Source organism: Mobula hypostoma, chromosome 10 (assembly GCF_963921235.1).
Source record: "Mobula hypostoma chromosome 10, sMobHyp1.1, whole genome shotgun sequence".
In the NCBI taxonomy this organism is placed as follows: domain Eukaryota; kingdom Metazoa; phylum Chordata; class Chondrichthyes; order Myliobatiformes; family Myliobatidae; genus Mobula; species Mobula hypostoma.
In genome coordinates, this window is record NC_086106.1 from 952915 (window position 1) to 973969 (window position 21055).

The 21055-nt window shown below is 41.6% G+C and overlaps 1 protein-coding gene across 2 annotated transcripts in view; it reads left to right on the top strand.

The window, feature by feature from the left end:
• LOC134352591 (mitogen-activated protein kinase-binding protein 1-like) overlaps positions 1–21055 on the top strand; it is a 158397-nt gene that overhangs the window by 133183 nt on the left and 4159 nt on the right. Inside the window, exons 28-31 of one of the 2 annotated variants that reach the window (XR_010019413.1) lie at positions 3864–4137; positions 4282–5169; positions 13073–13158; positions 15308–17035. Coding sequence is in view for 1 of the 2 variants with exons in the window: in XM_063059866.1 (XP_062915936.1) it covers positions 3864–4137; positions 4282–5169; positions 13073–13158; positions 15308–15550 (1491 nt within the window). In the remaining variant the exon portion in view is untranslated. Of the gene's footprint in view, positions 1–3863; positions 4138–4281; positions 5170–13072; positions 13159–15307; positions 20687–21055 lie in introns of those variants that run through there. The other variant, XM_063059866.1, reaches the window with a different exon arrangement.

A 21055-nucleotide genomic window follows, 5' to 3' on the forward strand; every position in this document is an offset into this window, starting at 1 on the left:
TGGATGTGCTCAGTGTTGGGGAGGGCTTTGCGTATGATGGGCTGGGCTGTATCCACATTTTGTAGGATTTTCCATTCAAGGATTCAAGGACATTGGTGTTTCCATACCAGGCTGTGATGCAGCCAGTCAATATGCTCAAGGGTTTACTGGATGGCTTTCAGAGGCTTTTCCTAATCCAGAGATGTATCATTTCTCTTTCACATTAGAATAACATTAATCATCAGATCTTTTGTTCTTTTCTTTTTAAATCTTTTTATTAAATAATTATACAAAAAGGTAAGCCATATAGACACTAATACACTGTTAGAATATAATAAAATTATGGAAGATATTAATACAAAAAAAATACTACAAACAATGTAATTTAAACATAACATACCAAGGTAACATAATAGTATACTAATTTTATATATATATCAATAGAGAAAAGGAAAAAAAAACCCCAAAAAAAACCCACCGTGCAACTAACTAAAAGCAAAGCAAAGCAATGGGCTAACTTGAAACCAAACAGAGTTAAACTTAAAATCACGTCCTCAATCCCGACCTCCATTAAAAACAGTAAAAAAAACAAGGGTATATATTACATTAAATGAAAATATTGAATAAAAGATCTCCAAGTCTGTTCAAATTTAAATGAGGAGTCATAAAGATTGCTTCTAATTTTCTCCAGATTCAAGCATAATATCGTCTGAGAAAACCAAAAAAAGGTAGTTGGAGCATTAAGCTCTTTCCAATGTTGTAAGATACATCTTTTCGCCATTAAAGTAAGAAATGCAATCATTCTACGGGCTGAAGGGGAGAGATTACTGGAAATTTTAGGTAGTCCAAAGATAGCAGTAATAGGGTGAGGAGAGATATCTATAATCAATACCTTAGAGATAATATTAAAAATGTCTCTCCAAAAAGTTTCCAAAGTAGGGCAAGACCAAAACATATGAGTTAAAGAGGCTATCAGATCTTTTGAACTCTAATGTACTGCTACCTTCACTATGCTGTCATGAGGAGATTTCCTGTTTGAGTTGTATAATCTTAATAATATTTCCAATATTTGTTTATCATTTGCTAAAAGGCTACCAAAACTAAACTACCCCAAACACACTTCAATCTTTCCACTATATTTCTTCTTCCTAAGCCCATCATGTTTACTGAGGCATAGGCTGCCAATAGCAACTGGCCATTGTCCTCTGTCCTGGGCCAGTCTTTTGTTTTGACTGTAGGTGTCGGTCATCTTTGAAGATCCTTCCTGCCCCAGGGATGAGGTTTTTGAAGTTTCTGATGGCATTTCAGGAACTCTGTTTTTTACGGGGTGGTGTTGCCAGCTCCATACCCTATGCCCATCCTTTCACGGCAGGGCCTGGGACCGTCCGTGGTGAAGTTGTGCTATATTTGTTGTAGCAATAAATTGTCATTTGCTCTCACTGGTGTTCTGTCAAGAATAATTAAACATAATTTCTATTAAACCTTATTTTGAGTAGTTGTTAACAGTTGGAAGATCATTGAAGACTCACTGGATTCAAATTGTATCTAAATTCTTGGATTCATCACTGGATCCAAGTGAAGCCAGTTCACCTTCAGAAATGAATTACTTACTGCTTTTAGAAAAGTAAGAAATCTTGAACAATCAAGTCTAAATTAATTAGACTTCCCACCAGATATTTGTCATGCTCTGTAGACTTTCAGTTGAGTTAGAGAAAATTCAGTTTTAAACAGTTTAGAAGTGCATATGAATGCAATTATTGAAACTTTACCCAGGATAGTCTGTAAATGCATGCTCCTTTCTTTTTAGAAATTGATTTGCATTGAACAACATATAATGGTAATAAGAGTTCCTATCAGTATCTGATGAGAAGTTGCTGTTGAAAACCCTTCAGTGTTTGCATTTCTCTGATCAGATATTACTGTGCATTTCTAAATTTTTAATTTTGCATTTCTGCAATCGCAAACCTGTTTCTCCACCTCTTTTTCAGGATAAAATATAAGATATAGGAGCAGAATTGGGCCATTTGGCACATCGTGTCTGTTCTGCCATGTTATCATGGCAGATCCATTTTCCCCCTCAGCCCCAACCTCCTGCCTCCTCCCAGTAACCCTTCATACCCTGACTTTTCAAGTATGTCAAACTCTGCCTTGAATGTACCCAGTTACTTGACCTTCACAGCCGCTTGTGACAACAATTCCACAGACAGATTCCTCATTTTCTGCTCAACCTCCTCATCTCCATTATAAATGCATGTCCCTCTATTCTGAGGCTGTGTCCTCTGGTCTTAAACACTCTCACCATATCCACTTTTTTGAGGCCTTTTAACATTCAATAGGTTTCAATGAAATTTCCCTCAATATTCGGAGTTGCAGTGAGTACAGGCACAGAGCCATCAAACGCTCTCCATATGACAAGCCTTTTGATCCCGTAATTATTTTTGTAAACCATCTTTTAACCCTTTCCAATGTCAGCGCATCCTTTCTTGGATAAGGGGCCCATAACTGCACACAATATTCCAAATGAGATCTCACCAATGCTTTATAAATTCTCAACATTACATCCTTGTTTTTATATTCTAGTCCTCTTGAAAATAATACTAACATTGAGTTTACCTTCCTCACCACAGACTCGGTCTGCAAATTAACTTCCAGGGAAACCTGCATAAGGACACCCAAGTCCCTTTGCACCTCAGGTTGATGAATTTTCTCTCCATTTAGAAAACGTCTGTGCTTTTATTTCTTCTACTAAAGTGCGTGATCATATACTTCCTGATATTGTATTCCATCCGCCACTTCTTTCCCCAGTCTCCTAATCTAAGTTCTTCAGTAGCCTCTCTACTTCCACAACACTACCTGCCCTTCAACCTGTCTTTGTATTGTCAGCAAACTTGGCCACAAAGCCATCAATTCCTTCATCGAAATCATTGACACAATGTAAAAAGAAGCAGACCCAGCACAGACCCTTGTGGAACACCACTAGTCACGGGCAGCCAACCAGGAAAAACTCCCTTTATTCCCACTCGCTGCCTCCTGCCAATCAGCCAGTGCCAGTATCGATTCTAGTGTCTTTCCTGTAATACCATGTAGCTTGTTAAGCAGCCTAATTTATGGCACCTTGTCAGAGCCTTTTGAAAATCCAAGTACACAACCTCAACCAATTCTCCTTTGTCTATCCTGCTTGTTATTTCTTCCAAGAATTCCAACAGATCTGTCAGGCAACATTTTCCCTCGAGGAAACACTACTGATCATGGCCTGTTTTATCATGTGCCTCCAAGTACTCTGAGACCAATCCTGCAGCTGCGGTTCCTCAGCATGTTCTGAGGAGGTGCAGCTGGTGCAGATGTTTATACGGGAGACTGAATTCCCACACTTCACACACAGAATAGTCCCTGGAGCAGTTCTCATTGAAGGTACTGTGCCCTAACAGGTGAGGAATGTAGAGAAAAGAAGAAGAAATCTACCCAATACTTACTTTGTCCAAGCTTGATCTCGCCAGAGCCTGATGAGCCAAAGCCATGCCAGCACTTTCCCACTCATAATAGCAGCTCTGCTTGCCCGTCTTATTTTTTTCACCCTTTCTAATGAATCCCTTCACTGATGGGGTGCAGTCCAACTCCAAAAACTGCCACAAACTGCTGCAGTTTTTAATCTTCAGCCACAGATCTAAATGAAATTGCTACTTCTCATGCTGCTGCTCACTGGTTGGCTGCAGTCTAATAATATGTTTGTTATTAGCACCTAGCGCACCACTTAATGTTGAGATTGAGGGAGAAAGGTAGCTCTAGGTGATGGAATGCATTTCCTGTGTACACAATTTATTAATTAACAATGAGATTGAATGAAAGCTGTATTTGGAAAAAAATATTAATGATTTTCTCACCAGGCATCTCTCAAGTCTACACAGTCAAATCCTGAAGAGGAAACTTCGCAAGCTAATGGGTCACAGTTTCAGTCGTCCTTCAGTGGGATAGAAATTCATGGAGTTGTAAAGGGAAATGGGGTTGAGAAAGTGACAAGTGGAAATGAACAGGAAGCACGGTTGATGTTTACGAGTGCTGGCATTCCCCCTGTATTGCCTGGGGTGAAAGAACGAAGAAAGAATGAAAGCAGTCAAATGGGCAGAAGATCAGCCTCTGTCAAGGACCTGGTACAAATGGGTAAGATTTGACCTGGGTTGACTTACTTTCAATTAGACATATCTCTACAAATCATTGTTTCCAATAGTAAAATTGTCAGTTCATACTTTTTGCTTTTAAGGCAAGTACACTATATTAAATATTTCTTATTTTGCTTTCAATCAGAAGGTGATAATTCGTTGTCATCTTCATTCATGTCAGCTGCTCAATCGAGCAACAATGATATGCAAGTGAATGAGGAGACAGCAGCGAGACCGTCACTTAATGGCAAAATGACCTTATTTGCTGATTCAGTTACATCGAAAAACAAATCAGGCAGAGCCAGGTCATACATGGATCCAACTGCCAGCTTCAGAGCCAAGATATCTCGTAGTGCATCACTGGGGGAGAACCTGAATCTGAAAACCTTAGGACAATCAGTGAGTTTACCCAATTCCAAAGCATCATCTACTGCAGACTTAACAGAGGCAGTGACAGGATCCACTCCAAGTGAAGTCTGTTCAACTGAAGATTCTAAAGAAAAGATGTTGCCAAAACAATCTTCACAAGTTTATGGGAACCATCAAGCCCGAGCCAATTTAACCCTGAATCTTTCCAAAATTCATACAGATAGATTGTTGATGCCTCCTCCATTAGTTAATGGTGTTGCCGTTTCAAAGGTTAAACAAAAGCTAAGAGCTGGTCAAGATTCCACACGGCTGTCATCCTCTGCAGTCACATGCATGCAACCAATATGTTTAGTGAAAAAGGATAAAGCTATCTGTGACCGTGAGGAAAATGGGCACAATCCAAATGTGAATTCAGTGGAAGTCGTAAAGAGAGAGAGTGGATATTCAGAGAAGTGCAACACTTCAGAAGATGTAGTAGAGCACACTTTGGATGAATATTCATCTTTGGACTCATTCACCACTGTACCACAGCACAACTGTGTCAGTTCCAATGAGGATAGAATGAGTAGTAATTCCATGACTGTCTCAGAAGGAAACAGTTTCATGATCCCCAAGTCACCTGAGGAAACCCAGGAAGTTGAAGAGCAGCCTACCAGTGAAGCAGGTATAATTTTTAGTGCTTATTTGCATAACTTTTTCCTAAAGATTATTATTTTTAGAGAAAATTGTGCTTATTTGTTACAAATTTCATTATATTTAATATCCTCTCCAAAGTTGTGATAGTCTGCTATTTCGTGTGCTTGAACTTTAATGCTTTTTGTCCAGCAGCTGACAGGACCTTCTGCTACCTGTGTAGTTAAAATGGTCATGTGTAAAACATTAATAAATATTTAAATTGAAGCTGTTTCCTCATACTTTAGCTGCGGCAGTGTAATGGTTAGACTGATGAATGTTTCTGGACATCTGAGTTGCAGAGTCCAGATACAACAGTTGAAAATGCACTTACTTACGGGTAGCTGGGAAATTCAGATTTTTATTTTACTCTTGTAGTAAAATGCTTGTCTTAATAATGGTCATAAAACTATCTGAATGTCACAGAAGGAAATCTGTCTTAAACGTGATTTCTGATCACCAATGTGACAATAGACAATAGGTGCAGGAGTAGGCCATTCAGCCCTTCAAGCCAGCACTGCCATTCACTGTGATCATGGCTGATCATCCACAATCAGGACCCTGTTCCTGCCTTCTCCCCATATCCCTTGACTCCGCTATTTTTAAGAGCTCTATCTAACTCTTTCTTGAAAGAATCCAGAGAATTGGCCTCCACTGCCTTCTGGGGCAGAGCATTCCACAGAACCACGAACCCTCTGTGTGGATAAGTTTTTCCTCAAGTCCGTTCTAAATTGTCTACCTGTGGCCTCTGGTTCTAAACTCCCCCAACATCGGGAACATGTTTCCTGCCTCTAGCGTGTCCAATCCCTTAATAATCTTGTATGTTTCAATCAGATTCCCTCTCATCCTTCTAAATTCCGGTGTATATAAGCCCAGTCACTCCAATCTTTCAACAAATGACATTCCCGCCATCCCTGAAATTAACCCAGTGAACCTATGCTGCACTCCCTCCATAGCAAGAATGTCCTTCCTCAAATTTGGAGACTAAAACTGCACACAGTACTCCAGGTGGGGTCTCACCAGGGCCTTGTACAACTGCAGAAGGGCCTCTTTGCTCCTGTATTCAACTCCCCCTGTTATGAAGGCCAGCATGCCATTAGCTTTCTTCACTGCCTGCTGTACCTGTATGCTTACTTTCAGTGACTGATGAACAAAGACACCCAGATCTCATTGTACTTCCCCTTTTCTTAATTTGACACCATTCAGATAGTAATCTGCCTTTCTGTTCTTGCCACCAAAGTGGATAACCTCACATTTATCCATATTAAACTGCATCTGCCCACTCACCCAACCTGTCCAAGTCGCCCTGCATTCTCATAACATTCTCCTCACATTTCACACTGTCACCCAGCTTTGTGTCATCTGCAAATTTGCTAATGTTGCTTTTAATCCCTTCATCTAAATAATTAAAGTAAAGTAAAGGTATCCGTTAGTCTTGCGAGACCATGGATCTGCGCCTGGAAAGTCTTCACTCTCCAGGGCACAGGCCTGGGCAAGGTTGTGTGGAAGACCAGCAGTTGCCCATGCTACAAGTCTCCCCTCTCCATGACACCAATGTTGTCCAAGGGAAGGGCATTAGGACCCATACAGTGTCGTCGCAGAGCAATGTGTGATTAAGTGCCTTGCTCAAGGACACAACACGTTCCCTCAGCTGGGGCTTAAACTCACGACCTTCAGGTAGCTAATCCAATGCCTTAACCACTTGGTCACGTCCCCACATCAAATCATTAATGTATATTGTAAATAGCTGCGGTCCCAGCACCGAGCCTTGCAGTACCCCACTAGTTACTGCCTGCCATTCTGAAAAGGACCCGTTAATCCCTACTCTGTGTTTCCTGTCTGCCAACCAATTTTCTATCCGTGTCAGTACCCTACCCCCAATACCATGTGCTCTAATTTTGCCCACTAACCTCCTCCTATGTGTGACCTTATCAAAGGCCTTCTGAAGTGGTTCATCAAGCCATGTGGTTCAGGGGACAGTTAAAGATTGATAATTAATGCTGGTCTTCACAGTAATACACTGAAAATTAATGGAAAAAAATATAGAAAACCTACAGCACAATACAGGCCCTTCAGTCCACAATGCTGTGCCGAACATGTACTTACTTTAGAAATTACCTAGGGTTACCCATAGCCCTCTATTTTTCTAAGCTCCGTGTACCTACCTAGACCCTACTGTTTCTGCCTCCACCACCATTGCCAGCAGCCCATTCCACGCACTCACCACGCACTCTGCGAAAGGAAACAACAACAACAAACAAACTTACCCCTGACATCTCCTCTGTACCTACTTCCAAGCACCTTAAAACTGTGCCCCCTTGTGTTAGCAATTTCAGTCCTGGAGAAAAGCCTCTGACTATCCACACAAACAATGCCTCTCATCATCTTATACACCTCTATCAGGTCACCTCTCATCCTCCGTCGCTCCAAGGAGAAAAGGCCAAGTTCACTCAACCTATTCTCAAAAGGCATGCTTCCCAATCCAGGCAACATCCTTGTAAATCTCCTCTGCACTCTTTCGATAGTTTCCACATCCTTCCTGTAGTGAGGTGACCAGAAAGAACTGAGTGCAGTACTCCAAGTGGGGTCTGACCAGGGTCCTATATAGCTGTAACTGTATACTTTTAATCATCCCAGTATTAAAATGATTGTTCAGGCACTTCGACCTTATTGATGCAATGATTTTTTCAGATTCTTTTTTTATATTCCTGAGATTTGAGGAAAATGTTAATAATTGGAAAAGTTTTTGTTGCAAAGTTTTTGTCACATGGTGTGAGCAGAATTATCTGCAGCTTAATGTGAAAAAGACTAAGGAGCTGGTGGTGGACCTGAGGAGGGCTAAGGCACTGGTGACCCCTGTTTCCATCCAGGAGGTCAGTGTGGACATGGTGGAGGATTACAAATAGCTGGGGATACAAATTGACAATAAATTGGACTGGTCAAAGAACACTGAGGCTGTCTACAAGAAGGGTCAGAGCCGTCTCTATTTCCTGAGGAGACTGAGGTACTTTTAACATCTGTTGGATGATGCTGAGGATGTTCTACGAGTCTGTGGTGTCCAGTGCTATCATGTTTGCTGTTGTGTGCTGGGGCAGCAGGCTGAGGGTAGCAGACACCAACAGAATCAACAAACTCATCCGTAAGGCCAGTGATGTTGTGGGGATGGAACTGGACTCTCTGACGGTGGTGTCTGAAAGGAGGATGCTGTCTAAGTTGCATGCGATCTTGGACAATGTTTCCCATCCACTACATAAGAGAACATTTCGGGAGAGCAGTGTCATCAGAGAACATTTCGGGAGAGCAGTGTCATGTGCTTTACTGAGACGTGGCTGCACGAGGACATAGCTAATCAAAGCGTTTCCATAGAGGGCTTCCAGACCGTTCGAGCTGACTGGAATTGCACTGAGAGGGGTAAGCGTAAAGGAGGGGGGCTTGCGGTTCTGGTAAATAACAGATGGTGCAATCTTGGGCATATTACGATCAAGGAACGGGTCTGTAGCCCAGATATTGAACTTTTTGCTGTTGGGCTCCAGCCATATTATTTGCCAAGGGAAATCTCGCATGCAATTGTGGTTGTTGTGTACATCCCTCCCTCTGCCAACCCAACATCGGCGTGTAACACCGTCATAGCCAGATTACAAACCCAGCACCCGACTGCCCTCATTACCATCTCGGGTGACTTCAACCAGGTTACCATGGCTAGAACACTGCCCAACTTCACGCAGTATGTGAGCTGTACAACCAGAGGGGAGAGGACTCTGGATTTGATGTATGCTAACGTTAAGGCTGCATACAGCTCCTCTCCCCTCCCCCCCACTGGGAAGGTCAGATCACAACCTGGTGCATCTAAAACCCTGTTACGTGCCCCTAGTGAAGAGTAAACCTGCAACCTCGAGGACAGTGAGGAAATGGTCGGAGGAGGCTTATGAGGCGCTCCAGGGTTGTTTTGAGGTGACAGACTGACAGGCACTCTGTGAGCCACATGGAGAGGATATTGATGGGCTCACAGAATGCATCACTGATTACATCAACTTCTGTGTGGACTGCAATGTTCTGACAAGAACTGTTCTTTGTTATTCAAATAACAAGCCATGGGTGACAAAGGACATTAAGGACATCCTGAACCCTAAAAAGAGGGTGTTTAGAGATGGAAATAGGGAGGAGCTGAGGGCAATACAGAGGGACCTGAAAGCCAGGATCAGGGAGGCTAAAGACAGGTACAGGAGGAAGCTTGAGTGGAAACTCCAGCAGAACAACATGAGAGAGGTCTGGAGGGGGGATGAGGACCATCACTGGGTTTCAGCAAACTTGCAACAGAGGAGCAGTGTGGACAGGGCCAATGAACTTAAATCTGTTCTTTAACAGATTTGACATTGTGACCTCTGCCCATTCCCCACGAGTCATCTGTTGTCGGCCCCCAATCAACACATGTTCCACTCTCCCCTCCTACCCCTCCTCACAGTCCCCCACCCTGCTGTCATGACTATACCCCTCCCCCACACGAAACCACCACTGTGGGCTTCACGGCTGAACAGGTGAAAAGACAGCTGAAACATCTCAACTCAAGCAAGGCTGCAGGACCGGATGGTGTCAGTACCAGGGTGCTCAAAGCCTGTGCCCCTCAGCTATGTGGAGTACTTCGCCATGTATTCAACCTGAGCCTGAGGCTCCGGAGGGTTCCTGTACTGTGGGAAAACGTCCTGCCTCATCCTTGTGCCGAAGACGCCGCGCCCCAGCGGCCTCAATGACTACAGACCGGTGGCATTGACCTCCCACATCATGAAGACCCTGGAGAGACTTGTTCTGGAGCTGCTCTGGCCTATGGTCAGGCCGCACGTAGATCCCCTCCAGTTCACCTACCAGCCCCGACTAGGAGTTGAGGATGCCATCGTGTACCTGCTGAACTGTGTCTACGCCCACCTGGACAAGCCAGCGAGCACTGTGAGGGTCATGTTTTTTGACTTCTCCAGTGCGTTCAATACCATCCGCCCTGCTCTGCTGGGGGAGAAGCTGACAGCGATGCAGGTGGATGCTTCCCTGGTATCATGGATTCTTGATTACCTGACTGGCAGACCACAGTACGTGTGCTTGCAACACTGTGTGTCCAACAGAGTGATCAGCAGCTCTGGGGCTCCACAGGGGACTGTCTTGTCTCCCTTTCTCTTCACCTCTCCCTTTCTCTGAACACCTTGGACTTCAACTACTGCACAGAGTCTTGTCATCTTCAGAAGTTTTCGGATGACTCTGCCATAGTTGGATGCATCAGCAAGGGAGATGAGGTTGAGTACAGGGCTACTGTAGGAAACTTTGTCACATGGTGTGAGCAGAATTATCTGCAGCTTAATGTGAAAAAGACTAAGGAGCTGGTAGACCTGAGGAGAGCTAAGGTACCGGTGACCCCTGTTTCCATCCAGGGGGTCAGTGTGGACATGGTGGAGGATTACAAATACCTGGGGATACGAATTGACAATAAACTGGACTGGTCAAAGAACACTGAGGCTGTCTACAAGAAGGGTCAGAGCCGTCTCTATTTCCTGAGGAGACTGAGGTCCTTTAACATCAGCCGGATGATGCTGAGGATGTTCTACGAGTCTGTGGTGGCCAGTGCTATCATGTTTGCTGTTGTGTGCTGGGGCAGCAGGCTGAGGGTAGCAGACACCAACAGAATCAACAATCTTATTCGTAAGGCCAGTGGTGTTGTGGGGATGGAACTGGACTGTCTGACAGTGGTGTCTGAAAAGAGGATGCTGTCTAAGTTGCATGCCTTCTTGGTCAATGTCTCCCATCCACTACATAATGTACTGGTTGGGCACAGGAGTACATTCAGCCAGAGACTCATTCCTCCAAGATGCAGCACTGAGCGTCATAGGAAGTCATTCCTGCCTGTGGCCATCAAACTTTACAACTCCTCCCTTGGAGGGTCAGACACCCTGTGCCAATAGGCTGGTCCAGGACTTATTTCCATCTGGCATAATTTACATATTACTATTTAACTATTTATGGTTCTATTACTATTTACTATTTATGGTGCAACTGTAATGAAAACCAATTTCCCCCTGGGATCAATAAAGTATGACTATGACTATAATGTACTGGGTGGGCACAGGAATACATTCAGCCTGAGACTCATTCCACCGAGGTACAATACAGAGCGTCATAGGAAGTCATTCCTGCCTGTGGCCATCGAACTTTATAACTCCTCCCTTGGGGGGTCAGACACCCTGAGCCAATACGCTGGTCCTGGACTTATTTCCATCTGGCATAATTTACATATTATTTAATTACTTATGGTTTTATATTGCTATATTTATACTCTATTCTTGGTTGGTGCAACTGTAACGAAACCCAATTTCCCTCGGGATCAGTAAAGTGTGTCTGTCTGTCTATCAATGCTTTCAAGTTGAAATCCTCACTATTATTTTGACAAATAGAAATTAACTTTGGCTAATAAAAGCATAAGATTCACTGGCACCGACTTTAATTAAACTCGATATTTGCAATCCCAAGTGGGACAACATACAGAGCCAGAAGATCATTGGTCATTTCAATAAGCATGTATAATCATACATGCCTATCTCAACGGAGGGTCACTGACTGCACAGTGTCATAGCCAGTGGAATTGCTGTTTCACAGCTCTAGTGACCTGCATTCATCCTGGCCTAGGGTACTGCTTCTGTGAAGTTTGCAGGTTCACTCTGTTACCAAAGAAATGAATTGGCAGGTTAATGGGCTGCTATAAATTACTGTCAGTGTGTGGGTGAGTGGTAGAAGCTAAAGGGAATTATTGGGAAGGTGTAAATTTAGTGTGCTCTATGACCCTCTGACCCTCTTATCACCCTGAATAATGTTTGCATGAATATAGTATTAATGGTAAGACTTATAGTATTAATAGTAAGATTTATAGTGTCAATGGTAAGACTCTTGGTAGTGTGGAGGATCAGAGGGGTCTTGGGGTCCAAATCCATAGGACATACAAACCTGCTGCGTAGGTTGATTCTGTGGTTAAGAAGGCGTATGACGCATGGCCTTCATCAACTGTGGGATTGAGTTTAAGAGCCAAGAGGTAATGTTACAGCTGTATAGGACCCTGGTCAGACCCCACTTGGAGTACAGGTTTCCCCCACTATCCGAAAGTAGAGCGTTCCTATGAAACCTTTCATAAGCCGAATTACCATTAATTTATATAGAAAATTTTTGAGCGTTCCCAGACCCAAAAAATAACGTACCAAATCATACCAAATAGCACATAAACCTTAAAAAAAAAGGCACATACACACATGCGCACACACCTGCCCACGCAAGGCTTCAAGGTCATGGTAGTCTTTCTCAGGGTAAACACGAGTTTAAAGTGTAGTTTAAAGTGGGCACCTTTTTTCTATATAAAGTAGAAATAACGTACGTACAGTGTAGTTTCACTTACCAGAATCGGGAATATTTAGCCAACAACCAATTTGTGGGGGGGATAAAATCAGCACGTAGACGCAAGCGCACACACCTGCCCGCGCAAGGCTTCACGGTCATGGTAGTCTTTCTCAGGGTAAACACAAGTTTAAAGCGGGTGCCTTTTATCGTAAAAGCGAAAATCCTCTTCGGATTTCTTTTGGTTAGCAAAAACAGGTACTAATGTAGGTCTTTTGTAAAAGCGAAGTGGCGTAAAGCGAACTTTTGTAAAGTGGGGGGCACCTGTACTGTGCTCAGTTCTGGTCACCTCACTACAGGAAGGATGTGGAAACTACAGAAATTGTCTCTTGCTGCTGCATGACCCAAGTGTTCACAGCATGTTTGGCTTTGCAGTTATCTGCTGTTTTCTTTTGATCTAGTAAGTTACTTAACATAATGCACTGCATCATTGGTAGGAATTTATTTTTCTAAATTAGCTGTTAAATTTTTTGCAGATTTTGCGGTCAGTATTCAGAATTGTGAATACGTTGTAACAGAACTTCAGAACACTTTGGAAAAGGCTTTGCAACTGTATAGCAAGGTTTGTGGATGGCTTTTATAATATTTTAATTTGTTACTTTTTTGCTGTAAATGGGAGTTTTATTTGCATCATATTTGAAGGATATACTTTAGCTGTCCTTTAGGATGATTGGTCTGCCTGTGCATGAGCTTCTCTGAATATATTTATTCCATAATGTCAACCAAGGCGTGATGAACAAGATGATAACTAAAATGCATCTCAAAAAAAAACCCACTGGAAATGTAACAGTTGAGCATTGATCAGAAGCTCTGAACAATATAACATGGAGATGTACTTGATGCTTTACAAAGTCTTAGAGTCATAGAGAACTTCAGCACAGAAACAGGCCCTTTGGTCCATTTAGTCAGATCGATTTAAACTGCCTAGTTCCAAAGACCTTTATACCTCTACTATCCATGAACCTTTCCAAACCTCTTAAATGTAGAAATCGAGCTTGCATGCACCACTTGTGCAGGCAGCTCATTCCACACACTCAAGACCCTCTGAGTGAAGAGATGTCCCCTCATGTTCCCCTTAAACTTCTCACCTTTCACCCTTAACCCATGACTTCTGGTTGTAATCCTACACAACCTCAGTGGAAAAAGTGTGCTTGCATTTACTCTATTTATACCCCTCAAAATTTTGTATACCTCTGTCAAATCTCCCCTTAATCTTCTATGTTAAAGTTCTAACCTATCCAATGTTGCGTAATATCAGTGGTCCTCCAATTCTGGCAACTTCCTTGTAAATTTTCACTGTACTCTTTTGATCTTATTTACATCTTTCTTGTAGACAGGTGAGAAAAACTGCACATAATACTCCAAGTTAGGCCTCACCAACATCTTGTACAATTTCAACATAGCATCCCAACTCCTGTACTGATTTATGAAGTGCCAAAAGCTTTCTTTACGACCCTATCTACCTGTGATATCACTTTCAATGAATTATGGACCTGTACTCCCAGACCCCTTTCTTCTACCACCCTCCTTAGTACCCTACCACTCACTGGGTAAGACCTACCTTGACTGATCCTCCCAAAGTACCACACCTCACACTTGTCTGCATTAAATTCCATCTGCCATTTTTTTTATTTTCAGCAGGTCCCGATCTCACTGCAAGCTTTGATAGTCTTCCTCTCTGTCCATTACACCCCCAATCATGTTGTCATCCACAAAGTTGCTGATCCAGTTAACCACATTATCATTCAGATCGTTGATATAGACGACAAACAACAAGGGAACTTGCCCCACTCCCTGTGGTACTTCGGTCAGAGAGGCAACCATCTACTACCACTCTTTGGCTTCTCCCACAAAACCAATGTCTAATCCAATTTACTACCTCATCCTAAATGAAAGTGACAGAACCTTTTTGACCAATCCTCCGTGTGGGACCTTGTCAAATGCCTTGCTAAAATCCATATGGACAACATCCACTGCCTTGCCTTCATTAGTTTTCCTGGTAATATCCTTGAAATTCTGTAAGATTGGTTAGACATGATCTACTGTGTATAAAGCCATACTGACTATCCCTAATCAGTCCCTGTCTATCCAAATACTCTTGGTATACCTTCCAATAACTTTCCCACTACTGATGTCAGGGTCACTGGCCTATAATTTCCTGGTTTATTCTTTGAGCCCTTCTTAAACAGCAGAACAATTTGACTATCCTTCAATCCTATGGTGTGTCTCCTGTCACTCAGGATGACTTACATATCTCATCTGGAGCCCCTGCAATTTCTGCACTTGCCTCCCACAGGGTCAGAGGGAGCACCTTGTCAGGCCCTGGGAATTTGTCCACCCTGATTTTCCTCAAAACAGCAAGCACCTCTTTCTCTAATCTGTATATGGTTCACGTCTTTGCCGCCGCTTTGCCTCACTTAACCAGTGATTGTTTAGTCGTGGTTTCACCACTGTTAGTCTCACTGTCACCAAATAACTGTGGTCTAGTATGCAACTGGTATTCCACTTTTTTTTAAATAAATTTGTCGACTGTTTCTTGCTGTTTACTGCTAGTACATAATACATGATGTTTGAAAACCAAGTGTAGATGAGCTTTTCTTCTCAGCATCTAACTCATGCAAGATAACTGGCTATTGGTAACAGCTATTGCCTAAGAAACTGAGAGGGAAATGTATGTTGTTTTTAAAGATTGTCCCAATCCAATCTTACAGGTGACATCCAGTGAAGCTGCACCAGAAGTGAAGTCCCAGATGACAACTATCTTGTGCAATGCATTTTCCTCTGTGAGGAATCATTTGAACTCTGTGGCATGTTTGCCAGCCTCAGATGCTGTAGTTGGCGTGTCACTTTCCCCTTCAGAATGTCTGGAGAATGGCAAGACAGGAGCTCTGCTTGAGCGTTATTCAGAACTGTTGATAAAAATGATAGAACAGAAACTACAGTTACCGAAATAAAAGACTCCCCTGAAACCACAGAAGGAAGTTAAGTGCCTGGGTTCTTGGTGTCTTTACAGGACTCCAATAAAAGAACCATAATTCCTCAAATCATTTTGTAGTTGTACTTCTAAGCTGAAAAGTATTTCCAGATTTTCTTGTGCTATTAAGAATTAACTACTAATTCTAATCCTTCATTGACACAAGTTTGAGTATAAAATTGATAAGCAGAAAATGTTTTTTAAGCAATTCATGATTCTGCCTCCTTCCCCACAATCCCTGCCATTTTACACTCAAAAGATTAAGACTTGCCCTTGCCTTTGAGAAACACTGCTCCCAAAAATGACTGTAGCTTTGTTTTTAAAAGTTCTTAATGAGAAAGCTATCTATTTTTTTCAGGAGTTTTATTTTGGAAAATTTGCATCTTTCATAGAAAGCTATAACAGTATTAATTTGGGAAGCAATCACAAACCCGCCGAATAATTGTATCTAGAAAGACAGAACTAGCTTTATTATGGTCAGAGCTGGGAGGAAGGGGGCAGAGTCTCAAACTACAAGCAACTTCTATAATTCACGACATTTTTATAAATAGGGTGAATTATAGAAGTAATTTAAATTGAATAAAACAATGAATATAGATGACCAGATAATGAGATCCCATCTTCACATTCCTATACTGTGCCTCTATCATCTGTTTGCAATAGCAGCATTGTTGATGCATTAACATTAATCTGCATGGAGGCCATCTGATTATTCAAGGCATTGTGCATTTAAAAGTTCTCGTGAAGAGGGATTTATTTTTCTAAATTTTTTTTGATTTCCTAGCCCAAGGAATTGTAGCTGTGTTTCTTCCATTGTTGTTCCTTTACAAAAATATTTTCCTGCAGGTATTTTTAAAGCGGGTTTGAAATTTTAAAGAGACTAAATATGTGAAAGCCATTAAAAATTGTAGAATAATTCCCCAGGCCAAAACCCCGTCTGGGGCAGAAAGTACTGTTTGTCTTAATCAGGATATCTGATGGGCTGGCTTTTGTTTTAAAACTGTATTAGTTTTAAAAAATGTTGTGTGATCCATATGGATACTTTGTGTGCTGTACATACTTGTATAAAGTTAGAATTTTATAATGCAATAATGTATTACAATAAGCATGCCTTGTTTTAAAGTTGCATTATTTTTTTTGTATGTATGTCTGTGTGGATTTTGTTCTTGAATCTCTTACCTTAAATAAACAGTTTAATGTGAGCATTTGAAGGTGAGATCAAGAATTTTAATTTACATGTAATATTATGAATGTCAAAGTTTCTGTTGTTGATGAATATGAAATTAGAGTGGACGAATTCAACCCTTTGCGCAGAGAATGTCAGCACCATGGTTGTAAAAATCCTGTCACAATTCTTTTTAAATGATGTTTCCTAAACTCTCCTGTAAAGAAAATTCAATCCTGTAAAGACCTCTCAGTTTCAATTAAGCCCTCTTTCAGACTTCTAAACTACAAAAGATGAAAGGTAAATCAACAACTCAATCCTAATTATTCAAGACAAAATTCCCCTTTTCATATCAAAACTTACTAAGTTCTGCAATCATGGAAGCTGATAAGAATAGGCATATTAGCAGAGAAAGGGAAAATTATGTTTTACTAATATGCTGCAGTTCTATGAAGAAGCAACTAAAATTTATGATAGCAACTTTTAGGTAGGTTTTTGACAAGGTACCCCACAGGAGGTCAATAATCAAATTACAGGAGGTAGGGATTGGGGGTAAGGTGTGCTAATGAGTACAGAATTGGCTCAAAAACAGAAAACAATGAGTTGTTGTGAGTTTAAAAACGCAAACATGAGGAATCTCTTACTAGCTCTTCTTTCAGTGAGTCCTGACGAAGGGTCTGGCCCGAAACGTTGACTGTACCTCTTCCTCGAGATGCTGCCTGACCTGCTGCGTTCACCAGCAACTTTGATGTGAGTTGTAGTGAGGATCATTTCACACCTAGAAGATGTTAAAGTGGGGTTCCACAGGGATCAGTTTTGGATCTGCTGCTGTTTCTAATTTATGTTAATGATTTGGATAAACACATGACAAACTAGTTAAATTTGCAGATGACACAAAATTAGGGGGATGGCCGATAACATTCAGGCAACAGAATCAATAGTTAGATCCAAGCAAAATCTAGATGTGGGCAGATGAAAATTAATGTAAGTAAATATAAAATATTACATATAGGAAGTAGAAATATTAGCTATAAATATACAATGGGGGGATCTTGAGTTAAAAAGTGCACTGTATGAGAAGGATTTGGGTTACCTGGTGAACTCCTCACTATCCACATCTAGACAATGCACAGAAGCTTAATAGAATATTGGGCTGTATAATGCACTCTTTGAAGTTCAAGTCTAGAGGTGTTCTCCTTGAGCTGTATAATGCGTTTGTGAGGCCACACCTTGAGTACTGAGTACAATGTTGGTCTCCATATTGTGTGAGGGATGTGAAGGCCCTGGAGAGAGTTCAGAGAAGGGCAACTAGACTCATTGCAGGTCTGCAGGGTATGAGCTATGAAGAAAGCTTGAAAGAATTAAGTATTTTTAGCCTAAGAAGATGTAGAATGAGAGGAGACATAATAAAAGTGTTCAAAATCACTAAGGGTATAAGGTGGATGCCAGCTGCTACTTCAAGATTAAGCCATCAGCAAGGACATGGGGCCATAGGTGGAGACTAGTTAAAGGGAGTTTTCAGACTATCATCAGAAAGCATTTCTTTACACAGCAAGTTGTAGACGCATGGAACAAACTACCTAGTTGTGTAGTTGAGAGTAGTACCTTGGAGACTTTCCAACATCTTGGAACCTTTGAATCTTGGCGAAGGCAGGAGAATGGGTCAGCCATGATGGAATGCCAGAGCAGTCTCTATGGGATGTACGGCCTGATTCTGTTGCAATGTCTAATGGTCTTTACAAGCCAAATTCTGACAGCGATTTTTATACTTTATCTTGACTTGCACATCAGTATGTTATTTAATTAATCTTAAACAAAGCGCCTGTTGTGTGAAATTGGCTAGTCTATATATCTAACAACTATATTTTGTAGCATTTGATCTTGCCACATCCCACTCCAATACAAACTTTATAATGTTTTCAACCATTATTTCACACTCATTGCACATAAATCCTATTCCATGTGACTTCTCATTACTAAGCTGTCTTTGGTGCTATAGTAGACCTGTACATTTGAGGGAGAGCCTGGAGTCTGTGGTATCCTGGATCAACCGGAATGTGCAGAGAGTAGAAGACGGCAGGAAAAGCACTGAAGACAGCATAAATTATTTACTTACTTGGACTTAAACCTGACTCTGAAACAACTGTTTTGGTTTAAATTTCCCTGTTGGAGATCTAGATCTTCCATTCGATGTGAAGACAAGGTGATCATTAACTTTCTTTGGTTTATGATCTGGATTTGATGTGGCAGCATTGAACCAGAGGGGGTCCAACTCTAGCCAACTTGCGGGCAAGTGGGCTAGAGTTCCGGAGGGTTTAAACTAATTTGGTACGGAGATGGGAACCAGAGTAATAGTGCTGAAGATGAGGCAGCTGGTTTACAAATAGATGCTATGTGTAGTGAGGAGAGGCTGTTGATAAGGATAAAATTGAAGTCAACAGGATGTGTTGCAGTGTAAAAGGTGGACAAAATCAAAAACGGTGAATACAGGACTAAAGGTGTTAAATTTGCATACAGTATATGGAATAAGGTAGATGAATGTGTAAACGTAGCACAGTTACAGATTGGCATGTATGATTTTGTATGCATCACTGAATCATGGCTGAAAGAAGATTATAGCTGGGAGCTTAACTCCCAAGGATGCGCATTGTATTGAAAGGACAGGTAGGAAAGTAGAGGGAGTGGTGTAGCTCTGTTGGTGAAAAATGAAATCAAATCATTAAAAAGAGGTGATATAGGGTCAGAAGGTGTTAAGGAACTGCAAGGGTAAAAAGACCCCGATAGGAGTTGTATACAAACCCCCAGACAGTGGTAAGGATGTGATCTACAAATTACAATGGGAAACAGAAAATGCATGCCAAAAGGGCATTGTTGCAATTGTCATGGGGGATTTCAATATGCATATAGATTGGGAAAATCAGGCTGGTGCTGGATTCCATGAGGGGGTATTTCTAGATTGCCTATGAGATGGCTTTTTAGAGCAGCTCATGGTTGAGCCCTTTAGGGGGTCGGCTATTCTGGATTGGGTGTTGTGCAATGAACTGGAATTGATTAAAGAGCTTAAGGTAAAAGAACCCTTAGGGGAAAGTGATCATCATATGATCAAATTCACCCTACAATTTGAGAGAGAGAAGCTCAAGTCAGATGAATCAGTGCTACAATGGAGTAAGGGGAACTACAGAGGCATGAGAGTTGGCCAAAACACTGGCAGGGATGATGGCAGAGCAGCAATGGCTGGAATTTCTGGAAGCAATTAGGAAGGCACAGAATACATAGATCCTAAAGAGGAAGAATTATTCTAAAACCAAGATGACACAACTGTGGCTAACAAGAGAAGTCAAAACTAATATAAAAGCCAAAGAGAGGGCATAGAATAGAGCAAAAATTAGTGGAAATTTAGAGGATTGGGAAGCTTTCAAAAACCAACAAAAGGCAACTTTAAAAAAGTCATTAAGAAGGTAAACTTGGATTGTGAAAGTAAGATAGCCAATAATGTGTTAAGATTTCTACTGCTATGCTGAAGTTTTTTAAAGCAGTTTTGTGTAAAAGCTGTGTGTCCTGCTTTTAAGAGTGTTTTGGATTTGGCTAAAGATAAGGGGGTCATGTTGTCCAACTTTAGAATTTTATGTTAGCCAATCAGGAATGGGGTGACATGGAACATTCTCAAGAGCTGGGCCGAAAGAGCTTTCTAAAGGACAGTAGTCTGGTTTGATGTCTCTTGGTGGGAGGTCCGGAGAAAAGAGTACCAGGGAAGATGCCTGGAGGATTCCATCCGAAGGGGAGACCCTATTGTATGGAGTGCTTTGTGAGTCAAAGGATTCCAAAAAGGGAAGTTCCACCTGTGGTCGGTGAGGAGAATTCTGCACCATGAGTAAAGCTACTGCCAGTTACTACAGAAATGAGCTCCAATGTTTATGTGCACATTTTCATTGGTGTAACTAATTGGCCTATTTATTTATTTATTTTGCTTTATCCGCTAACTGATAAAGTTGAAATATGGTAAATATATTTCTATACTTTTATCCTGGTGTATGATCTGTCATTTCTGGGCAACCGGTAGCTCTGTATGGGCAGTATTTACACAACGTTTGCTCAAATCGGGGTTCCTTCAATCGAACATCTCAACATTCCTATTTGGTTGAACCCCAGATCTACTGACTCTACTCGTGTATTGCTTATGAAAGGTGGCCTTCGCACTTCTGAGTCACATGGCTGTCAGCAGAGTCGGCTAGCAACCCAAGTTGGTGTATGAGCCCCAATGAGAGGGTTGCAATATTAAAGAGGATACCAAAAGTTTTTACACATACATAAACTGTATGA